We start from the raw sequence: 25,035 nt of genomic DNA, 5'->3' as shown, positions 1-25,035 counted from the left end.
GACTAGGTCATACCCTCTTCTTCTAGTCACTAGGAGAGCACTTCCTAAATTCACAGTTTGCAAGTGATTCTGTCACTGACCCCAGTTCTTTCTCTGCCTTCCCTGTTCACCTAATGGTGAAGGAGAATTAAGATAAAGGAGCACTCAATCTGCAGTGAAATCCTCTCTAAAGCCACACATTAGGGGAATGCTGCCAAAGGTGCTGCCAACCTGCAGACCCTTACTCATCCAGAAACGTTGAGAACTCTTAGGCTTTGTCTACACTGGCAAGTGAAAGACAAAACTTTTGTTGTTCAGAGGTGTTAAAAAAACACCCCCCCCCCAAAAGACAAAAGTTTTGTTGACGACAAGCGCTGGTGTGAACAGCACTTTGTTGACAGGAGTGCTCTCCTGCCGACAACACTAACCCTGCTCATTGGGGGTGGAAGTTTTTTGTCGGCAGGAGAGCTCTCTCCTGCCAACAAACAGGGCTACATTGTGTGGTCTTTTAGCGGCACGGCTGTAGCGGCACAGCTGTGTCACTAAAAGGTGCGTAGTGCAGACATAGCCTTACTTACCCAGTGTTAGTTGGAACTTCTATCCATGTAATGTACTTGTAGCTCACGAAAGCTTATGCTCTAATAAATTTGTTAGTCTCTAAGGTGCCACAAGTACTCCTTTTCTTTATACCACCCTCATTACTGTATTATCCAAGGACCTCACAATCTTTAATATATTCTCCCTCACCACACTCCTGTGGGGAAGGAAAATATCCCCATTTTACAGATAGGAAACTGAGGCAAAGAGAGACTATATGACTTACCCAAGATCACACAGGAAGCTTGTGGAAGGGCAGAAAATTGAACCTGTGTTTCACAAGTCCCAGATGAACACCCTAATTATGGGATCAGTGACTGACCTTGAGAAAGCAGGTCAATTTTCTTCTGGATTTGGAGAGCTGGAGAAGATTTTAGGGACATAATTTGCTACTGCCCACCGAAAAAGCTACAAATCCTGAGATGAATAAGGGTTAGGCAGGAGCAATGAATCACTCTCTAGGCAATGCTGAAGACAGACATTCTGGCAGGTGATGGAAGAAGTATGTCTTAGGCTTGGTCTACACTACAGAGTTAGGTTGACATAAAGTAGCTCAAATGACTTACTCTGTTAACATAATGTTTTAGTGCAAAGTGAGCAGAAAATAATTCAGACCAGTGATTACAGAGTAGTATTTCCATGGGTGTCATGCATTGTTTCCCTCTAGGTTAAACGCTTGCACAGCTGGACATCTTGCTAGCAGGCACTAGTAGGGGGAAAGTTCCACTGTGCACCTCTTTCCTCTCTCTAGTCCTGGCTGATAAATATCTTCATTTCTGTCTCCCTTCACTTCCTCCTCTCTTCTTTTTGTCTTTCCTTTCCTCTCTCCCTAAGCGCTCTCTCTCACACACACACACACACACACACACACACACACACACACACACACACACACACACACACTGAAAGTGAGGGAGAAGGTACCTAGACTTGGAAGAAAAGTGAGAGAAAATGAAAGGGACAAAGTGAGTGGTGGTGAAGAGACAATCAAGTATGGAATGAGTGAGAAAGGAAAATGATGCTATGTCTACAGTGGCTTGCATGCTTGAACATTGGAGCATGTACATGCTCATGCATGGTCCCCATACCTGCCCCAAGTGTCTGCATATGCTGTGCTGGACACAGATATAATGACATGTACACACTCATACACATGTCCATACTGTCGCTGTTGTTACGTAAGATTAGTGCTACCATTTCATGGGCTGTATACAGAATTCTGTGCATCACAGGGAGACATGCTAGGAACTGCTTTGCTGTGTGTTGTGGGTACTGTCCCCTGCCTTCACACATTTGCTGATGGCAGTTCCTAATCACATCGCCCCTCATTGTTATTCCCTGAAAAAGTAGGTGGAAAACATTTAGCAATGAGATAACGATCTGATTCTGTTCCTGTTTCTTACTGTGGGACAAACGGTTATGCAGTGGAGTAGCTGACTGGTGAGATGTTGGATGGAATTTGGGCAGAACTTTCTGATACACTGAAGTCAGCTGACTATGAGGGTCAATGACAATTCATTCAGCTCACATGGTACTGATATGTTGAACGCCAGTGTTGCCAAAGTATGCCCTTGGGTGGACCATCATTTCTGGTGCTGGAGAACCGGTATGTTGTGCTGGGATCACATCATTTTGGAAACCTGGAATGACCAGCAGTGGCTTCAGAACTTCCAAATGAGGAAACAGACCTTCATAGAGCTATGTGAGGAACTTGCAGGAGTAACACGGAGTGTTCCGGCACCAGAACACTCAATTCAGGGAAGCCATACCAGTTCAGAAGCAGGTTGCTATTGCTCTATGGAAGCTGGCACCACCAGGTCTGCTGCAAGTTACTTTGGGGTTGGAAAGTCCATTGTTGGGGTCACAATTGTGCAGGTTTATGAGGCAGTTAACACTGCGATCTGCTCAAAGTGGGTGCCATAAGAAAAGTTCCAGAAATAAGAGCTGGATTTCAGAGGATGGGGCTTCTAAACTATGCAGGGGCCATCAATGGCACCCACATCCCAATACTTTGCCCACCAAAAGGGGCAAATGCTTATGTGAACCACATGTTTTGCAAGGCTTAGTGGTCCAGAAGCAGATTCATGACTACAAACGTGGGAAATACTAGAACGGTTCATGACACCAGAGTGCTGAGGTGATCAGGATTGTACTTGAAGGGACTAGGACTTTATTTACCAGAAACTAGATGATTTTTTACAGTGTGTCAGTGCCAACTGTTATTTTGGGGGATCTTGCATATCCACTCCTAACTTGTCTCATGAAGCCATTCCCCAACACCAACGACACTGGAAAAGGGGAATTCAGTTACAAGCTCAGAAGCTTCAGAACGGTTATGGTATGTGTTTGCCAGGCTGGAAGCTCATTGGCGCTGCCTACACACCTATCTGTGTCACAATGGCCATTCATATACTCATCCCCTGCTGCACACTCCATAACATTTGTGAGGGTGAAAGAGGAGTGTTTCCATTCCAAATGAGCTCACAAGTCTGATTTGCAAACTTTGTACAGAAAACCAGATCCCACCCATGTGCACATTGGTTCTGGTTCCCAACGGGCAAGGGAAATTATGAATATCATACATGCACACATCTTGGCACAGCAGGGAGGCAGAGGGTGACATCTGCCTGTGCTGAGGGATACCTTTCCACCTTATACAGCTGCTGGGAATGCATATAAGGGAACATTGGTGCCTATTTGTGAGGTGACATAGCTTTGTGAAGGTTTTGTTTTCCTGTAGCGAAAGATCAGGAACTGTTCATTCCTGTGACACTGCACACATTAAATACAATTATAACCCGGTGGAGATGCCCTTTTAACACCTTAGGGTTGAGTCTGTGCTGTGGAGGGTGGCAGCCAAGTTGTAATGTGGTCATTGTGCAATGATTTTGTCTTCACTATTCACACTTGTTTATAAACCTGTTATTTGGAGCACTCAATCTCTCTTACCAACCTTATGAAGATTTCCTGGGGCAGGGCTGAGTATTCAGCCATTCTGCATGGTATGCAGTCATTTTGTTTTTTGACTGTTCATTGTCAGCAGTGCTAACTGCATTTAGGGGCTGTTACAGAGCTCTAATCCCTATTACCACTGAAGCTGGTTAAGCTTTCAGTGGGGAGTGGAGGGTATTTATGCACAGGATAGTGGCAAATGGTGTCATTACCTGTGTTGCTACTGGTACTGTTTCAATTTTCTGCATGTGAAGTAATCCATATAGATGTTCATCTACCCATTTCTGTGTTTCTGACTTCTGTTACATTGAAAACTAGTAGCACTTTCTGTAAGAACATAATACTAACTGCACTTTCCCATCCCTCCCATGTATCCTTGGGACTTAGTATATTTCTGAACCTCAGGAGAGAGGGTTGGTGGAGGACAGACAGAAAAGTGTTTGCAGTATCATGGCATCAGATAATTATAAACCATTCAATTTCATGTGCTGTGAATTGTGGGGCCCAATTCTGAATCTGAAAACATCTTCAGCTCACCAAACTTAGGAAGGAGGGGACACACACCAGTCTAGGAAATGATAACATTTATTAAAAGTATTAGATAGAATGGGTAATTGAAATAATTTTTAAAAGGAAGGGTCAAAAACAAATCTTTAAAAAATAAAGGGAATGCAAGTGGGAACACTAGCCATATATTAATGTCTCTGTAGCTGTCTCCTTGTCCACCTCCTGACAAGAAGGAATGACGGCAAAGTGACTTTTGGGAAAAAACGTGAATGTCTCCTGCAAGGGACTTGGGGGATGGCACTTGGTGGGGTTCTGGAACTCCTGCAGATTCATCATTCCCCTCCTGGTCACTCAGTAGGGTCCTCCTGTGAGGGCTTTTGCATGCTAATGGTGGGCAATGCCCCAGGAGTCCTTCAGGCTCTGGTCTCCTCCCAGTCTCTTAGGGGGGTCCTTGAAACAGGATCCTCTGGCTCAATAGCATCCTGTGCAGCAGGTGGAGAAATAAATGGAGGTAGTGGTTCATGGACTGGTTCAGTAGACTCGGCAGCAGGTTGACCTCGAACTCATTCAGTCACAAGTTCAATGAGGAAATGCTCCCATTCTCTGTGCTGTGCCTCCTGCTCCATGAACCAGTACATCAGTGTCTCTTCCTGATGAAGTGCCCAATCCTTCCATGCCCAGAGGAATTTAAATGGTTCCTGGTTTCCCCTACCCATGCCTATATGCAGCTTTTCCTGGGTCCTTCTCCATCTGTCTCTGGGGCATTGCTCCAGCCCTTTTTGTGGTATGGTTTCACTCTCAGGAACTGAAGGTCCTGACAATTGAAAGAGAAGGGTAGAATTACAATTTTTGTCCTTGGGAAAAAGCTCAGAAATCCCCCCACATAACATAACTTTACGGTAGAAGGCCACAATTTTGATACTTTTCAGCATTCCATGAATGTGACTTTTAAACTATCCTTGGTTCTTAGGCAACTTTTGCAGCCCATGAGGAAGGAGCACAGGTTACTAATAGTAAATAAACTGTACTAATACTTTTAAAAATTTAAATGTTCATAGTGTCTCAAGGTAGTGGGCAGTGGAAAAAGAGAGTGGCAGTTCCTTCCAGGGTGCTAAGTTACCAGTTTGCAATTCCTTTTTTAAAGGCTGGCTAACATTTGGAGAACATAGCTGTTTCCAAGATACCAGAATGGAAAAGAGAAGTGGCTTTCTATCCTGTGGAGGAGATCTGCAATCTATGCAAGAGAGTTTGTTTCTGCTAATAGTCACTCCACTACATATTGCTAAATAAAGGGGGTTGGTCAGCTATAAAGGTGGACCAAGCACAGCTGCACTGCTGTAAAACCTCAAGACCCAGCTAGAGTTTCTGCTATACTGGAAACTTGCTGAAATATACTTGTGCAGCATAGCTCAGTGCGGGAGAGACAATACACCAGGGACAGGGACAGTAACAATTTTGTAATCTTCCAAGGGAGAAAGGACTGCTGTGACTAACATTTCCTCAGAGAACCAAAGTGTTCGACAACTGTGTTCTGTTCCCTCCCCATTCCCAGACCTAACATCCCCTCCACCTGCCCACCCCATTCCACATAGCTACTATTTGTAAGGTGATGGCAAGATCAGAAGGTGGGAGAAGCACTGAAATTGTGTAATCTTTAAAAGACAAAAGACAGCTGTTACTAACTTTAGACAATCTACTATAAGCTTTCTGCAACTGTCCCATCCCCAACTGGGATTTTTCTAACTTGACCCCTTCCTTCCCAGGGTCTGTGCATTCCCAGAACCTTTGCTGTCTGACCCCTGGCCAAGAAATGCACAAACACAGAGGCAATGATTTTTCCTGAATAATCTGTTTTTAAGAAATAGCTTTATCCAAATGCATAATACAGGTTCATCAGAATTCAATAAAATCATTGATTTATAACTATGTCTTGCTTGGGGACCATGCGGGGGGGAGCGGGGAGCAGGGGCTGGAGGGAGCAGGGGAGAGTTGGAGGAGTTTGGTAGGGAGAGGGGACATGACAATTCCAAGGCTTTCAGCACAGCAGTTCAGACTCACAGACACATAGCAATGCATGGCATATTATCCAGAAGGGAATAGTCAGTGCACAGTATTTCAAATGCCCTGGATCATAAAATCAGTAATTTAGCACAAGATGAAGAGGGGATATTGGCAGGGAAGGTCCATTGTAACTTACCAGCCTTAGGTTTTGGTTCCTGCCGTGACTCGGGATCCTCCTTGGATTCATCAGGGTAGGAGGCTTCCTCAACAGGCTCCCACTGGAGAGAGGTGCAGAATAACATGCTCTTCATCCTCCAGGTCTTCTGAGGCACCCTCCATAGTCTGTGCTGCCTCCTCACTCTAGCCCTCATCAGCATCCTATTGGACAATGAGGCTGGTGTGGTTGAGGAAGAGATCAAGAACCAGTTCAGGCTCTGTACCAGGAGCCCTTGACAACACCTGGTCAAGCTCCTCATAGAAGGGGCATGCAGAAGAAGCCACATCCCAGAGAGACTGTTTGAGTCTTTTGCCCTCCTGTATGGGAGCCTCATCTGGTTCATGTATTCCCACCCCTGGGCTGGAGACCGCTCAATGCCTGCCTTCTCCAGCCTCCATGAAATTTCCTGGTACAAGTGTATGTTCCTGCCGCTCTGGCTGAAGTCACGGAAGACAGTGCACTCTGACCACACATTGATAAGCACCCAAGTGTGCTCAGTAGGCCAAGTGGCTGCTCTCAGAGCAGGTTGCATTTTCACCTGTATTGATCTGTATGAGTTCAATGGAAAGCTGGTCACTGCAGCAAGCTACTTCCACTGAAAACGATGGGACAGGAACACTTATAGAGTGGGCAAGGGTCAGGAAGAAAAGGGTCCAGTACATTGTCAGAATGGGAGTGGAGGACTATTGAAACTTGAATCCTGGTACATGAACCTTATCCACACCCCTCAGGCATGCTAGCTTACTCACTCTCTGCATTCCTTCAGACACATGCTTTGGGGTTCAGGCGTGGGTTATGACACAACCGCATGCATAGGCACGTGTACAGTCAATAATATAGAAATGGTCCTTAGTCAATGGAAAGGAAGGAAATAGAGATTATGAGTGTCCAAAGAGGTAGCAAGAATGAGGGAAAGGGCAGAGTAAGTGGAGAAAATAATATAGCAGGAGAAACTGCACCCATAAGTTTTAAACTTGAGCTCTAGAAGCCATTTGTTATGCACATGGGGGAAAAAATAGAAAAAAATATTGGTGTCAGTCCAGATCAAAACCCTGATCTACTTTCAGTCCAATATTTTGTCTCCAACAGCAGTCTCATACTTCAAAAGGAAGTACAAAAACAATATTCAATTGTGCAATAATGTATATTTTGATGTCCTCAGACAACCTGAAGCATGAGACCTGTAGCGTTATCAATTTAGATTATCTCTTCTGTGCTATTTTTGTAAACAGTTAGAAAAATGCAGCTAATTTCTGCTATCACACACTAAAGAACACATCTGTAAAGTGTTGCTCATGATTTTATCAGAAGTTGGGCAGCAAGAATTCCAAATACCCTGAAATCTTAACATGTAAACCTAAATTCTAAATAATTAGCAGGACATGTAATGAAACTGAAATGCGACGTAACCTCCCTGACCCAATCACAGGAATTTTTATATGTAAAATGTAGTTTGTGCCCAAATATAGAAATCATACCTCATAATGGCCCTCTTTAACTGCATCCTGTATTGGTGTTACTTGTTCGCTTCCTTTACAGTTAACATCAGCTCCTGCTTTCAAAAGCTCATTTGCTGTCTTATAAAAACCTTCCACACTGGCTTCATGTAGTGGAGTCCAACCTACGACAAACGAAAATTGTCAACTAAATCTTATATTTCATGTTTGAATAATATTTTTGACACCAATTTTTTATCCATTTTTTAGACTATTTAATAAAGTTTTAATTTTTAAGATAGTCTAAATTTATTACAAATTTCAATATTTTAAGAATAAGTTGACCATGTGACAAATTTTTATATGGTTCAAATGTGATGTAGGTGAGAGGTCCTAACAGTCAAAATATGCACTTGCCTAAGAAATGCATCCCATTATAACAAATGTAGATATTAGATTATGTATTGGCTCAAAAAGGAAAGAAACCTTAACCTTTGCATACCAGCAATTTCTCTGTGAATGAAACTTTTACACTTTGGGTATGTCTACCAGCAGTTGGGATGTGTAATTCCCAGCGTGAGTAGACACACATGTGCTAGCTCTTCTTGACTAAGCATGCTAAAAATAGCAGTGGAGCTACAGCAGCATGCGGGGCAGCTTGGGCTAGCTACCGAGTACAACCTCATCTGAGGTCCTAGACAAGCCACTGCTATTTTTAGCATGCTAGCTCAAGCACAGCTAACATGTGTAAGTCTACACAAACAGGTAATTATACCTTCCAGCTGCTAGATAGATATACCCGACAACCTTTGTGTGTGGTCTTCTTATTTAGTCAGTCACACTGAAGATGATAATTAAGAGAGAAGTGAGAAAATAAAGAACCTGAACTATGAATAATACAACGTATGTTCCTGTCTCAGGAACAGACAATAGCAATTAATAATGGTGGGGATCATGTTGATGTCCATTTCAGTATCTCCAAGCATCATTAAATGTATAAACTCTTAGACTTTAAGGCCAGAAGGGACCATTGTGATCACCTAGTCTCACCTCCTGCTTTAAGAACATCTAAGAATGGCTGCAAAAAGGAAAAATAACATGAGGAAAAATGTTTACTCATTTTCCATTTCCCTTTCTGGTCACATAGAGCAAATCCAACTTTCACCTTTGTGGACAGCAGAACTGTAGCAATCAGAGGTTGAGTAGCAGGTGGAGCAGAGATGCTCTGCATGGGGAGGGAGGGAAATCTGGGGCTGAGGGGGCAGGTTGGGTTCTCTGCAATGGGAACATGGGAAGCTACTGAGACGTAGCAGGAAGTAACTGTTTCTATTTGCTTTCCGGCCCAATCCCATGAGCCAGAGCAGCTGCTCCAGCCCCACCAGTCCCACTTCACCTCCACCCTCCTATGCATGCACACAGCTTACAAGGAATGACATGTTGGGGTAGAAACATGTATCAGCCTCTACAATATTTCCATTTACTCCTGGGGCATTCTGCACCAAAAAAATTAAATTTCTATGCCAAAAAATTAAAAATTCTGCACACAATATTTTAAAATCCTACAAATTTTATTTGTCAAATAAATGAGGCGGCTCCAGCATGGCATTGGGGGACACAGGCCACTGGCAGCACTGAGCTGGGAGATCACTCTGCAGCTCCCCCCGGGACACAGACTCAACAGTGAGACTGCACCCAAACTTTCCCCAGTGCAAGAACTGGGCTTGCCCCAGAAACACCCCAGGGCCCTGCTCCTCTGTGCCAGGTGCACCAGGTGTGGGCATGCAGACTCAGCCCATCAGGATCCAAGTGCAGAAGGACTTAGTGTGCGGGGATCTAGATGTGGGTTAAGAGGGTTCTGTGTGGGGCAATCTTGGGCTGGACAGCTCAGTGGGGGATCCGTGTGTGTATGTGCGATCTGGATGCACTGGGGTTAGTTGGGGGGGTTCTGGGTGCAACAGTAAGGGGACTCTGCAGTGCGGTCCAGATGAAGGTGGTTGGAGCTCATCAGCGGGGACTTGGGTGGGGGGGGACAGAGCTGGGCAGGGGGGTCTGGGTGTGGAGGGGACAGAGCTCAGCAGATGGGATCTGGGTATGGGGGGTCAGTATGGGGGTCCAAATGCTATGGGAATGGGACTCAATGAGGTTGGGGATCCAGGTGCTCCTGGCTGGGGCTCGGTGGGGATCCGGGTGACTCATCAGGATGGTCCAAGTGCAGGGGGAGTGGGGCTTGGCAGGAGGGGTTCTGGGTGTATGTGGGGAGGTGAGGCTTGGTGGGAGGGTCTGGGTATGAGGGAGTCTGGATGCATGGGCATTGGGCAGATGAGGGAGCAGTTCCCTGTACAGTGATCCCTCCCTCTGCAGGTGAGGAGTGATGGGTGTGTGGGGGGGGGGGGGGGAGAGTTTGTAGAGCTTCCTAGAACCTGGGGAGAAATCTAGGGCTGGGGCTGACCCGGCTCTGGATGCTGTGCAGGGGAAAAGGAAGTCCCATCCTCCCCAGCCCAGCCAGACTAGCGGCTGAGCCTGGCACAGGTAGGATCCACCACCCAGTCCTGCCCCCTGCCTCACAGTGATTTATCTCTCTGCCAGCTGCCCTGGGCACCCAAAACATACTGCTGGGGAGGGTCACATGTCCACTCTTGTGGCTTACCTTTGCTTCCCCCTCAGAAAGTCATTTTTCTGCAGGGAAGCAAAGAAATCTGTAGGGGGACATGAATTCTGCACATGAGAGGTGGCACAGAATTCCCCCAGGAGTATTCCATTGCAGGGGCACTAGCCTCCACTCCCTCTCACATTGGTTCTGCCACCCAGGTAGCAATTCCACTCAATGGAGGAAAGAGGATTTGGGAAAGATGAAGGCAGTATGTAAGCCCTGAGTTGCACTGACCACATGCTTTGCACGAGTTCCCTGTATGGCAGTGTTCTTATTGAATCGGCAGAGTGAATGGGGGAGAAGATAGAAGATCCACCCCAGAGTGCTTTCTAATCCTCCTTCCACCACTTCCTGCATCAAAACACACTAAGGTTCCATTGACCACAGTAGCTTTTTCCTTCAACCATCTCCCCACAGGCAAAACTCTCATTAACTTCAAAAGAAACAAGACTGATTCCATCAAGCCAAATTCTGAGCTGTTTTACAGATTATGCATGCCAGAAGGGTGTAAAATCAGTGCATTAACATGGAGTTTTGGAGGTAATGTCTATATTACATATATGGCTCTTCACATTTATTACCTGTCTCGGGAGACTTATAAGAACTTAAAATAATAAGAATTCAAAAAAGTGGTGGATCACCTCTAAAACATCTTTCTGTTTGTGATCCGGTAGCATGAGCATTTATTACTTATGCTTACATATTTGTTTTGTAATTCATAAAATTATCTTTTAATTGGAATTGAAACTTACCAGCATAATCCTGAGTATTTACATTTGCACCAACTTTTATAATTTTGCATACAAGGTCTGTATTATCTTCAGCAACAGCTTTATGCAGTAGGGTCTCACCAAAAAGATTTTTCCTACAGATTTTTGAAAGAGGAATGGAGGCAACAGGTGCAGTATTTGAAAATTTTTTAACAGAGGTTTGTTTTGCTGAAAAACAAAATAAAGATCTGGTAAACTGAAAAAATATGTTTGATTACTGTTTTGGCCTCAGCACTACAGTTAGCTTACAAGTTTTCTGAAGAAAAATCTTGTCAACAGGAATTTTTGCCCAACTACTAACCTGTCAAAAACAGAAATTTCAGAAAGTTGCTCCTTCAGTAAAATATGTAAACTTCAATCTCACTTACTAAAGATTGTATTTAACCCCATAAACTCTGCACCAATCTCCTGATATCAAATGCACAGAATGGGTTCAATGCACAGAATGAAAGAATATGGCTTTTAAACAGTGGGTTTTTTAAACTCTTGGCTGTCTACATTTTAGGCAAAGTGTACTAAACATTTTCAACAAGTTTGATCAAATCTGCTATCCTGTGGTACATTTCCTTAAAGCGGTCAATATATAGCTAGTTGCTTAGTCACTCCTCTCGTCCTTACCAAACCTATGGCATCTATTAGCAATTATTTTATGTTTTGTGTTTTATGTATGTTTCTAAGTTTACAAAACAGAGAAATAAACATTATTATTATACTTTGGAACAAATTCTGCTTTCCATTATGCACCCATAATGTAGGATTCAAATGTAGTGGAACCATTTCTATTGTACTGGGGCACAAGACTACACTTTACCAACAGTGGGGAATTTTGCATGCTCCCTTCATGCTGTGGAGAAATGTTCCAGAGCTACTGTTTATGCTGGAAGGCAAAAGGATGGGGATGGATTATGGCCAGGCAGGAGGCATGGCAAGGGCCCGAGCATAATCCATTCATTGTGCAGATCCAATAGCTTAACATTTTGCTCATGTGGGAGTAAAGAACTACCCCTCTCCATATTCTGTGGTTGTAGGCTGGACAAGAAGCCTGGTTGGTTGTGGCTAAAGATTACAATCTTCAGCCTTTTGATATTTTTGAAATGGAGGAAAGTCCATGTACATCAGTGGTCTCCAACCTTTTTACGCACAAGATCACTTCTTGAACTTAAGTGCAACCCAGGGTCTACCCCATCCCTTCTGAGGCCCCACCCCTTCCCCAAAGCCCCACCTTGCTCATTCCGTGCACACACACCCTGTCGCTTGCTCTCCCCCACCCTCACTCACTTTCACCGGGCTGGGGTAGGAGGTTGAGGTTCGGGAGGGGGTGCAGGCTCTGGGCTGGGGCCCAGGGGTTCAGAGTGTGGGATGGGGCTCCAGGCTGAGCCTAGGGCAGGGAGTTGGGGTGCAGGAGGGGATATGGAGTCCTGGCTCTGGGAGGAGGCTCAGGGCTGGGGTGTGGGCTCCCGCTGGGCAGCACTTACCTCAGACGGCTCCCGGTCAGGGGCGGTGAAGCAGGGCTAAGGCAGGCTCGCTGCCTGCCCTGGCCCCACACCACTCCCAGAAGGGGCCAATGCACCCCTGCGGCCCCTGAGGGGGGCACGTGGCTCTGTGTGCTGCCCCTCTCTGCAGGCACCATTCCTGCAGATCCCATTGGCCACAGTTCCCTGTTCCTGGCCAATGGGAGCTGTGGCGGCGGTGCTTGCAGGCAGGAGCAGCGCATGGAAAACCCTACTCCCGCTCCCCCAGGGCCATGGGGGCGTGCTGGCTGCTTCCAGAAGTGGCGTGGGCCTGGGACAGGCAGGGAGCCTGCCTTAGCAGCAGCCCCGCTGCAGCCAGAGATCACAATCGACTGGTATAGGCTCCAGGATCAACCAGTCGATCGCGATCCGCCAGTTGGTGAACACTGATGCACATTAATTTTGCTCTATGCAATAGGATTTGCCCATATAACTACAGCCAATCATGATGAAAACAGAAAAATACATTTTATTTTGAGCATTTTGTTTTTAAAATAATATTTTGCTCTTGAATGAAAACCTGTTGCTGACTTTATTTTAATAAATATTAGTCATCTGATTAGAAAACCCATTGTAAGCATGGTTATAATGGAAATACTGACAACCCTTCATGAAAGCAAGGTGCTGGGTAGTGGCAGATTTATAATTAGCAACTTATATTATACCTACTATTATAGTTCATATAACTTATACTTTCAAAAAGTTTTAAAATATATTAGGTACACAGTTAAAGCCAAACTGGACTTGCATAAATGGAAATAATTATAACACTCCAATCTTAAAAGTAATTATGGTTCAATGGTTCGGGGATGAAGGAGTCAGGAGGCGCAGGTTCAATTCTGTGCTCTGCCACAGACTTCCTGTGTCACCCTCAGCAAGTCTCTTTACATCTCAGTTCCTCACATGTAAAATGAGAATAATAGGACTTCTTTACTTTACAGGAGTGTTGTGAGGAGAAATGTATCACAGAGTATGAGAGGCACAGATATAATTGTGATGGAGGTCATAAAAATGCATCAAATCGATTGAAACCTGCAATCTACTCCATGGGAGTAAATTCCTGTGCACGCCGAGTCACACTGACTTCAGAGAGACTCTGCACAAGCAATTTGCCTTTGCAAGTCAGACTGTAGGACCTACATTTGTACTCTGGATCTATTTTTTTTATTTGTTTTGGTGTTTCTGAATACTCAGTCATTTCAATTATAATGTTACAAAATTAGATTTTCATCCCTGAATGTTTTTCTTAAATTTTATGAAGGATGTGTTTAAGCAGGTCAATTATTAGAGTCTGTACTGTAAGCAGTGAAATAAAACCTGGTACAAAGTATCATGGATTATTATTAAAACTAATGTATATAAAGCTTTTTAAAAAGGTAGCTCATAAATCCAAATTTCAGTGACTTTGAAAACACCATCCAACAAATTTATACTTTTCTGGTTCAATACATTTGTTTGAATCAGTTCAACAGAAGAGTAACTTATCTGGCAAATAAATGTCATCTCTTACTAATTTTCTTTGCAAGCCTTTGGCTTTTCCTCATCTGCTCAACCTTGGTGTTTACATTCATAGTTGATGCTTGGTATGTACTGGCTTCCAGCTCTGAACATTGTTCTTTGCTGTCCTTACAAGCAAAGTCTTGTGTTCTGCTGATGAGAGATTTATTCAGAATGAATAAAAATATTCTCCACTTTATAAAACAACAATGTAGTATTTATAATAGATTTAAAAGTAAACATTTAATTTGTAAAGGAGGTTTATAATTATGTGCAAATGCATACCCCGTGTAATCACACAAACTTCAATGGGATTGTATGGAGTATAAATCAGTGCAGAATATGACCTTGGGTGTTTCCAAAAAAAAAAAAAAAAAAAATGTAAAATCTTTACCTTTCAGGCAACTTAAATGAACATTTATGCAGTAGAAATGAGGAATGAAAGGCACATATGCTTCATATTTATTAAATAAACTGGAAGAGAGAAAGAGTTCATGCATGAAGAGATGTTATATAGTCATACCCAAAATCTTTAGGTGAAAGTTTACTTCCTGTTTCTTCATCATTACTATATATTCTCCGCTGAGTTTCTTCTAGCATTTTATAACAACTGGAAGCTTCATCTATGTGCTTTCTAGTGCAGTTTTCTCTTATTCGAGTCGACTTCCTTAATGTATATGAAGTTGCTTTGGTAGTTTTTACATCCAATGTATTCTCTATTGAACCTGAATTTCCTTCACCAGCTTGTTTGTCATAAGAGGTGACATTGCAGTAATCAGAAATTATCAAGTCTTGGTTCTTCTGGTTATCTACAAGCTGTGACAAAAAGTATTATTTCAAACTACTGGTAGTCAAGCTATTAAAAAGAAATGCTGTGCCTGGATTATTGCGTGTAGTGCTAAAAGCAAAATGTCATTTAAGTTATACATGCACAGATAGATAGATAGATAGAGACTTAGAATAAATAGGTTACTTAATAACTGGAGTTCTCCAAATATATTTCCTGCACAGAGGGACGCACTTGGAGTTGTGTGCCATGCTATGCAGGCCCTGGAACTACTAAGAACACCCAGCAAGGGAAGTGGATGGCTCAGGAAATAGGGATGTAATGGGATAAAGATGTAAACTCAATGGATGAGATGGCTTTTTTAGCTGATGCCTTCGAACAGAATCAGGCATCTATTAGGGCAGGGCACAGAAAGAGGGGTTTGAAACTGGTAGGAAGGAAGCCCCCTGGGAAGAGAGAAGGGGGTTGGGAGCCTAAACATTCTCTTACCCAAAAACATTCCTCTAACCCTCATCCCAAATCTCCTCTAAAAGCAGAAGAGCCCAAAATATGCTATCAGTGTAATTCCACTGATCACCTGAGGAATAAATGCCCTGTGCTAAGAGGAAGTGGGCAACCAATAGCTCGTTAGTTCTGCTGTCCTCAACACAGAAACCCCCCAAGCAATTGAAACCTATCATATTGGTTTTGTGAGGTTAGCCTCTGCAGAACCACATATGGAGTATGTTAAGGCTGTCCAAATAGATGATAGGGAGTACTTGGGGCAGAGAGATACAGGTCCCAGATCTCTCACGTTAAGCAGAGTGTGGTCCCAAAGGCTAGTATGTTGCCTGAACAAATGGCAGAGATTGTGGGGATGGGCGAAAGCAGATTCCTCAGATCACTAGCTAGAATCCATGTGATATGGGGAGATTTAGAAAGTGTTCTGACTCTGGGGGTAAGAGAACACTTCATAGTCGACCTGCTTCTTGGTAATGATTTTTTCCATGTAGCTCAGGTTAAAGTATTTGCCTGCAGCAGGAGGGAGTTTTATGCTGGGACCCCTGAGGGAAAGGGTAAGGTCTCAGAAACTGCTGAGAGAATGGAAGAGAGTCTCCTTGATTTTTCTGCAGCAGGGAGATACCACATGCTTCCAGGTGGGAGGGTGGTTGAGACCAACTCCTGCGCTGCTGCTGGAGGCAACACCACATTAGGAAGGGATGGGGGGGGGGGGGCGTAACACCTGCCAGGGAGAGAATTGTCCAGGTTGTTAGCTGCCAGCAGGTCGCAGCTGAACCAGAGGCAAAACCGGCTCTAGGGAGCATAGAGCAATGTGTCCCAAAGGAGAGCCCAGAGAAGAGCAGGAGATCTCAGAAACCACTGAGGTGGGTGAGGATTCCTGAGACTCTAACACAGGGAAGTAGGGTGCTTCCAAGTATGGGAAGGGCTGAGAATAGGTTCTTTCCAGCAGAAGGCAACATGCCCTCAGGCACAGGGGCAGGGAAGTGTTGTCAGTGATTAAGGAAACTGTCCCAGTTGTTAGCTGGCAGAGTTCTGCAGATGAACAAGAGATAGAACCCTTCCTAGGGAGCACAGAGAAATGTGCCTTAGGAGGGGCCCCAGAGGAGGAAACTGGGGAAGGAAAAGTGGGGGTACAGGAGTGTCTCCTCACTAGTCACTTGGGGCAGGATGCCCTGGACACTAGGAGGATGGCTAGATCAGCATCAGTGCACCCAGGTACTCAGCCTGTGACCCAGGTTTTGAGAAGGAACAGTGTAACTGACTTCCTGGAGAAGAGCAGTCACACAACTAACTTCTCAGGAACAGAGAAAGGGGTGGCAGAGGGTACCCCAATCCAGGTCCCAATTTTTCAGGATGCTATTTCTGATGCATTTTTGGAAAGTAACTGTATCTCTTTAAATCAAGATGCAGCTCCAATGCCTGTGATAACAGAAGAGTTGGGATCAGGAAACTGCCAGATGGTAGTTTGTAAGAATACAAATGGCCCAACTGACAGAGAAGGGGGTGTCTTCCCTCACAACACAGAAAGCAATTATGGGAGAGCTGCTGGGAAAAGGTGCATCTGATTGAAAGGTAAACACACCTAGCCCAGAGAGCACAGATCACAACCCTCTAGGGGGCAGGGAAGGACTCAGTGCTGGGAGGGGCAACACACAGGGTAACCCTAAAAGGGGAGCTGGATTTTCTGCATATGTACAGTCCTGGGTTAGGAGACCACTCCCCAAAGGATCAGCCAATGTGCAGGATTCCCCTGAACACCTATCTTGCCAGACCCTGAGGCACCAAAATTCCAGAAACATGATTAAATTAAGAGCCCATACAGGGGGAACAATGGAGGGAAGAAAAAGTCAGTGGCTGATTACATGGGAGAGAGTCAAAGGACACCCTGGGTAATGAACAAACTAACCTCAAACTACACTATCTGAACAGAGGGCGTGGTATCATAAAGATACTTGTAAACACACAACATTAATACCAAAATTTTTATCACAGATAAGTTTTGGGGATAAGAATTTTGACACGGATGTTAAACCTTATGATAATGCTACTTTTTAATTAATATCTGTAAACAGGTTTAAAGATTATTACAGCAGAGAAACCATAAAAAACCTGGTTTGCTGTGTGTGAATGGGGAAACTGAGGCACACTGCCCCACAGCCTTAATGGCTGGATGCCAAGAGAACTGTAACACAAACTGCTTTCAAGCTAGCCAGTGACTAACCCACTTGCAGTAAGCAAAGAGGGGAGGTGTGACGCTCTGTATCTTGGGGGAACACCCTACACCCCCATGTTCATCTTTATAAAATGACTGTGTGATATCCAATGCAAAGTTTGTAACATTCGGTGTCTTCGGAAGGCTCATGATGCACTGAGCATGGTTGTTATAGTGATGTTATAGTAATTGTTACAGTAATGTTATAGGTTATAATTTCATGTATATAGTTATGAGGCTGAAAATGTATCCTCATGGCTTAAAGAAAGCCCAGGCAAAAACTCTCCAAGAACAGAGAGGCAGTTCACATCTCATTAGGGCATGTATGGGACAAACTCAGCTCAGCCTCACAGGAACCAAGGATGATGGCCTAGGCAACAACAAAAGGATCTGTTAAACTCTGAGTGAGTCACCCCCCTTCCTTTAGTCAGTTTAGGACTACAACGAAGTAATACTCACCTGACTCTGAAGCGGGGGGGGGGGGCGCCAAAGCCAAGAGGGAAGAAAGAACATGATAAAAGGGAGAGACGTTTGCCACACTCTTCCTCTCTCTTCCACCTACATCTACAGACACCACACCAAGCAACTGAAGCACTGATCAAAGGGGAGAGCCTGGCTGAAGAGCTACCAGCCAGCTTGTGGTGAGAAGCACCTAAGTTTGTAAGGGCATTGAAAGTGTTAAGATCAGCTTAGAATGCGTTTTGCTTTTATTTCATTTGACCAAATCTGATTTGTTATGCTTTGACTTATAATCACGTAAAATCTACCTTTATAGTTAATAAATTTGTTTATTCTATTTGAAGGAGTGCATTTGGTTTGAAGTGTGTCAGAGGCTCCCCTTGGTATAACAAGCCTGGTACATATCAATTTCTTTGTAACTCATACAAGTTTGCAGCGTCCAGCAGGCATAACTGGGCACTGCAAGACAGAGGTTCCCAGGGCTGTGTCCGGGACTGGAGATATTGGCTAGTGTCATTTGGTTGCAAAATCCAAGGAGCAGCTTACATGCCAGAGTCTGTGTGTGAACAGCCCAGGAGTGGGGGTCTCACAGCAGAGCAGGGTAAGGCTGGCTTCCAGAGTCAAAGACTGGAGTGACCGGTCCAGATAACACCAAGGGGAACATCACAGTCCCTTGCTGCAATTTAAGCCCATTGCTTCTTGTCCTATCCTCAGAGGTTAAGAAGAACAATTCTTCTCCCTCCTCCTTGTGACAACCTTTTATGTACTTGAAAACAGTTATCATGTACCCTCTCAGTCTTCTCTTTTCCAGACTGAACAACCCCAATTTTTTCAATCTTCCCTCATAGGTCATGTTTTTTAGACCTTTAATCATTTTTGTTGCTCTTCTCTGGACTTTCTCCAATTTGTCCACTCTTTGCTGAAATGTGGCGCCCAGATCTGGACACAATACTCCAGCTGAGGCCTAATCAGCACGGAGTAGATCAGAAGAATTACTTCTCGTGACTTGCTTACAACACTCCTGGTAATACATCCCAGAATAATGCTCGCTTTTTTTGCAACAGTGTTACACTATTGACTCATATTTATCTTGTGGTCCACTCTGACCCCCAGAACCCTTTCTGCAGGACTCCTTCCTAGGCAGTCATTTCCCATTTTGTATGTGTACAACTGATTATTTCTTCTTAAATGGAGTACTTTTTCCCTCAGAAAATTCTTCCCACATTCTTCCCACACAAACTCTCACATATAACTATACATACAAAATAATCCTTTCAGCTAATCAAGCTAGTCATTCTACTGGCTGAGAAGAGATTATTTCTATTTTTAAATATCTCTGAGATGCTTAGATACTATAATGATGGGGAACGCAAAAGCAGATATTGCACAGCATAGAATAGTATGAAGCAAGAAGATGAAGTTTACTAGGATTTCTCCATTCTAAAAACTTCAATAACTGATGTGAAAAAGTAGAAAAGGACTAGTCGACTTTAAATAAAAAAAAAGACTAATAAAAATGTAAATTCCAGACTCAATAATTCTATATCAACACTAATAACATCTTAGAAAAAATTAACTCTTCAGTAAAATTTTGTAAGATACACAAAACATTTCAAATAGCTATTAAAACATGTACATACTTGTTCATCTAAAGTACCCTGAAATGCAGCCTCTGTTACTGCTTTTATTTCTTCCAATTGCTTCACAGAAAATTGAGGTTCAAAATTGTTATCTGTTATTTGAGTGCAGTCATCTATCTGGAAAATACTGGGTTCTGATCTAAAATGTTCTTCTTCAGCATTAACCTCTCTTTCCTTCCCTACTAATTGACGGAGAGGCTGTACTACAGATTCTGAAAAGGAGTTCAGTGCTGTCAGAAGCTCTAGTGGCAGGACATTGCTGTTCTCATCTACTGATATATCTACAGATAGATCATCACCTTGACACTGTAGTGTGTCATGCAAGGGGTTTATCATTTCTGGACTCTCTGAATCACTGAGTGGTTTCAGCAAATCTCTAATTTCAAATTCATCAGCCATTATACTTTGTACAGTTAATGTTTCCCTGGAAATCTTCTCTGATGTTGATGATAAAATAAAGTCAGATATAGACTTCTCAAGAGAATTATCTTTTACCCTAGTATCTCTCTCAGTATTGGTCATACTGGCACTTTGACAATCTTTTAAAACACCTGGAAATACATTCTCTGATATCCATTCCTTTGGAGCCGTTAACGTCTCTTTTACAACTGCACTTGACAATAGGTTTCTTTCGGGAGAGTCATCTTCATCAGTTAATCGATGTGAGATCTAAATGAAAAAATGTTCACAAAAATGGAGAAATGTTTCTAAAAGCATGTAATGAACAATTTACTTTACAGTTCATTAATACTCATAATATTAGGTTTACAATTTTTTGATAAAGCAAGCTACAAGCCCCTAAGAATTTCCACAATGGAAAAATTCCCATTGACCTTAAGAGGAGGTAGACTGTACCCTTACTCAAAGGCAGAATGAATTAAGTTGCTGACACCCCTATTACTGAAGATCTAGGTTAAGATGCAGAATAAATCTACCACTATTTTGAGATCAAAGGTCTGATCCTGCTCTCAGGGTACTCGTGTCCCATGTTAATGCTCAGGATGATTTCTCTTCCTTTTTAGTACGACATGAAGTCATTATGTAGTCAAAGCAAATAGTAGAAGTGCAGACTACTACAGATACAGTCTTAGATGTATGTTTTGTTTTAAATCACATGCAACTACTGAAGGGCGCAGAAAGTTTGTCCCACATCCAACACTGAATATTATGCAAAAAGTAGGGTAAATATAGTTATTTAGACTCATAGACTTTAAGGCAATAAGGCACCATCATGATCATCTAGTCTGACCTGCACATTGCAGGCCATAGAACCTCACCCACCCACTCCTGTAATAGACCAATAACCTCTGGCTGAGTTACTGAAGTCCTCAAATCACGGTTTAAAGATTTCAAGTTACAGAGAATCCACCATTTACCCTAGTTTCACATTCAATTGACCCATACCCCATGCTACAGAGGAAGGCAAAACAAACAAACAAACAAAAAACCCCCAAAATCCAGGGTCTCTGCCAATCTGACCTGGGGGAAAATTCCTTCTCGACCCCAAATATGGCAGTCAGTTGAACCCTGAGCATTTTGGCAAGACTCACCAGCCAGACACCTGGGAAAAAATTCTCTGTAGTAACTCAGAGCCCTCCCCATACAGTGTCCCATCACTGCCTGTTGGGGATATTTGCTACTAGCAGTCACAGATTGGCTACATGCTATTGTAGGCAGTTTCATCAGTTTTATAGTAATTTTTGTTATGACACCAATAGACGTGCCTGTGACAGACTGATAATATCCTGAACTTTGTGGAGTTAAGATAAACTTTATTGAATTAAACTAATCCTTACTGAATTAGGTGTAATACCTTTGGTTTCCATTGTATTACAAATGCAATTGTATATGTGTTATTGTGGAATTGTATGTTTCTTCTCTAGTACGAGGGGGATGCTAATGTACTTCTTCCATTATTGTCCTCTGACCCCACCCCCCTTGGAGAGGTATGCAGCTCAGTGGTTTGAGCATTGGCCTACTAAACCCAGGGTTGTGAGTTCAATCCTTGAAGGATCCATTTAGGAATCTGGGGCAACAACTGGGGATTGGTCCTGCTTTGAGCAGGGGGTTGGATGATCTCCTGAGGTCCCTTCCAACCCTGATATTCTATGATTCTAGAGGAAGGTATGCATATACTATTTCAAACTGGATTCTCCAGGGACCAACAAAGAAAGGATTTTTAGATAAATAGCCTGGTTTAAAACTTGCTCAGGGCTTTCTTTCTGATCCAGCAAATGGGCAAGACCTCTAGTCCACAGAGGGCCCCAATCCTTACAGAAGGGTTAGAAGGACTGGGCCTACTGAGGCCCATAAGACTGTGTGCTTGTTCTGAGCTGAAGCTGCGATGTGAACTTGTAATCACAAAAGAAACCCCTTGGGTGGGTTTGGAAGGACTGCTTCAGAACCCATGTTGGGGTAGGGGTAATCTCTGGTAAACTTATAAGCATGTGTGTAGTTTCTTTTATTGTTTTTAATATGGTTTTTCCATAGTGCTTGTACCTTAAGAATAAAATAGGCTTACACAGAAAAAATTGTTTATAAGAAATGTATAACTTGACAATAACTCTTATCCGTCTGTGAACAGAAAACAAGCAGGTGTGTTTGTGCAGCCTGCCAGTGCCTCTGCAGTGAATGACACAGTGAAGGCAGGAAACTGCGCAGCCTGGAAATACCACCCCCAGAAAGGAGAGAGACACAGGACTTTACCTAAGAAAGGCTGACTGGGGAGCTAGAAACCTGAGAGCAGGTGCCCTCGTTGGACCACTGAGGGGAAATACAGGAGCAGTTGTCCTGAACTGTGACAGTGCCTGTTCTTCATTCAGTGAAAATACAGAATTTTTTCTCCTTCCTATGAAGGATTGTCTGAAATTTCTGAGCCAGGTACCATAGTTAGCATCTCAGAGGACTGACATGTTTACAGTTTTTACCAACATTGTATTTTTCGCTGCTCATACTGTTGCCACAACATTATATTTTAGGGTAAATTTCCTTCAAGAGACTTTTTAAAATCCTTTGTTGCCAACACATGGCAAAATTGTATAGTGCAACAGCATTTTAATATCAGCAACATAAATCTGATCAACCAAACTGACAATTAAAACTGTAATAAAACAAGAGGACAAGATCACTAGAAGAACCTTTTTCATACTGATTTATGGATTTTTAGAACAAACTTGGAACATGCAGTCCTTTAGAGAGACTAAATTTTAAGCATTATGATATAATCCAGTAACCAAGGATGCAAATTAAAAGATCTATTGGCAAGTTAGGAGGGAGAAGGAGAAACAAATTTGTCAAGTAACGGGAAAATTACTACCATTATATGATAAATATGATTTCCAAAAGAGACTAAGAATATAGTTAAAATGTTATAATTATACAACAGTTTAAGGGACTGAGAAAAGGAGGGATACTGAAATGATAATTTGATCCAGTTTAAAGAGATGTATTTTATAATTAAATGGAGAATTCACAGTCTACTGCAAAAAAGGGCTTGATCCTGCACCCATACAGTGTACGCGCAGGAGAGTTAACTGAAGAAGAATTATGGTTTATGAAAGATCAACAATGGCCAACTTTTGTGAGATTAGAATAAAGATTATTGCAAGATACTAGGGCATAAGGAAAATCAGAAGACAGAGGAATGGTAGAATAAATAGGAATACTACTTTGTCAAAATCAATAAAACCCAAATATGATTCGTTTTAGGATATCAATCTTCTATTAAATTACAAAATCTTGACAGACAATTTGTCTTGAAGTTTCACTGTTCTAGCTGCAAAACTGGCAAGCTTGAGATAGTCAAAGTGTCTATGCTGGGAAGACTGTAATAGCTATCGGTTTCTCTTGCTACAATTTTTTCTGGAGCATTTTGGTCTGTTCATCATATAGTGCTAGAGATCAGAGAATATGAAAAAGTATAATTTACTGTAGTAACTGAGTCTCAGGTACAAGAAAAAGCAAACTCAAAGGAGCCTTTTACTCCTATTAGTTTGTCAAATATCATCTCTGGGAATTCTCCCTAGACACTGGAATTCCTAGTTCTCCTAGTATCTTTAGGTTTTATAACCTCCTTTGAGATTATTAATCATTGGTATTCTGTTTCAGGAACTTTCATATTGGATTTTATTCCATTTAACCAATTCTGTAATATTTTTTACATGGTTCCCCGTTCCCAGCCAATGGGAGCTGCTGGGGATGGTGCCTGGAAGCAACAGCAACACACAGACCGCTGTGCCCCCCTCCTCCAGGTTTCGGCCACTTCCCGGAGCAGCACGGGGTCAGGCAGGCAGTCAGGGAGTCTGAACTGCCCCCGTTTACACTGGGCCAGAGCCCGTCCCCCGAACCCATCCTGCAGCCGAACCCCCTGCCCTGAGCCCCCAGCCGCACCCTGACCCCCTGCCCTGAGCCCCCTGCCGCACTCTGCACCCCGACACCTGCCCTGAGCCCTCTGCCGCACCCTGCACCCCGGCCCCCTGCCCTGAACCCTCTGCTGCACCCCTCCTACAGCCCAACCCCCTGCACCCTGACCCCCACCGCATTTCTCACCCCTCCTGCACCCCATACCCCAATTCCCTGCCCTGAGCCCCCAGCCGCACCCTGACCCCCTGCCACACCCTGCACCCCTCCTGCACCCCTCACCCCTCCTGCACCCCAACTCCCTGCCGAGCCCCCTCCACACCCCACACCCCTCCTGCAGGTGGTGGTGGAGGGGATGGAGTTAGGGTGGGGATTTCAGGGAAGAGGTTAGAATGGGGGCAGGGGAGGGGTGGGAAGAGGCGGGGCAGGGCCTCATGAAAGGGCTGGAGTGGGAGCGGGGCCGAGGGCGGCGGGGGGAGGTGTCAGTAATGTGGCCCTCGGGCCAATGTACTAGTCCTCATGTGGCCCTCGTGGTCATTTGAGGGTTTGAGACCTCTGTTCTAGAGAATAATTCACTCCTCAAGCAAAACAGCCTGTTTTATCACCAGCAGCCTCCAACACTGGTTTGTCAATCAGGAGAAGCTCTAAATTTAGCACTTCTAACTTTTTGGATTACTACACACCTGTGGAAGGGAAAATTGCAACCACTTTAAGTAACTACAAGTCCGCCAGCAGGGAAGGTTTCCTAGGGCGTCAGCATCTAGGTGAACAGTGATTCTGGCCCACTAAAGGAAGCCACACTGTTTACAAGTTCATGTCTATTTCAGCTTCAGACACAGCTCTTGCAGTAAGATATTGTCCCTCCCCAAACTGCTTTCAGGCTATATTATGCATCTGTGTTAAGAACAGGTGCTTCACAGTGGGTTTGGACAAAGACTGGTATTTTTGCTTTAAATATTC

The 25,035-nt window shown here is 43.6% G+C and overlaps 1 protein-coding gene across 1 annotated transcript in view; it reads right to left on the bottom strand.

Annotated features, from left to right (window-relative positions):
- ANKRD31 (ankyrin repeat domain 31) overlaps nucleotides 1–25,035 on the bottom strand; it is a 109,978-nt gene that overhangs the window by 70,624 nt on the left and 14,319 nt on the right. The window contains exons 7-11 of the mRNA XM_038403607.2: nucleotides 19,717–20,385; nucleotides 14,641–14,933; nucleotides 14,131–14,270; nucleotides 11,092–11,277; nucleotides 7,732–7,874 (exon numbers count right to left, since the gene is read on the bottom strand). Coding sequence (XP_038259535.1) covers nucleotides 7,732–7,874; nucleotides 11,092–11,277; nucleotides 14,131–14,270; nucleotides 14,641–14,933; nucleotides 19,717–20,385 — 1,431 coding nt within the window. The remainder of the gene's footprint in view (nucleotides 1–7,731; nucleotides 7,875–11,091; nucleotides 11,278–14,130; nucleotides 14,271–14,640; nucleotides 14,934–19,716; nucleotides 20,386–25,035) is intronic.

Source organism: Dermochelys coriacea, chromosome 5, assembly GCF_009764565.3.
Source record: "Dermochelys coriacea isolate rDerCor1 chromosome 5, rDerCor1.pri.v4, whole genome shotgun sequence".
Classification (NCBI taxonomy): domain Eukaryota; kingdom Metazoa; phylum Chordata; order Testudines; family Dermochelyidae; genus Dermochelys; species Dermochelys coriacea.
The sequence above is the reverse complement of the archived record's forward strand: the minus strand, read 5'-3'. Positions and strand labels throughout refer to the sequence as shown.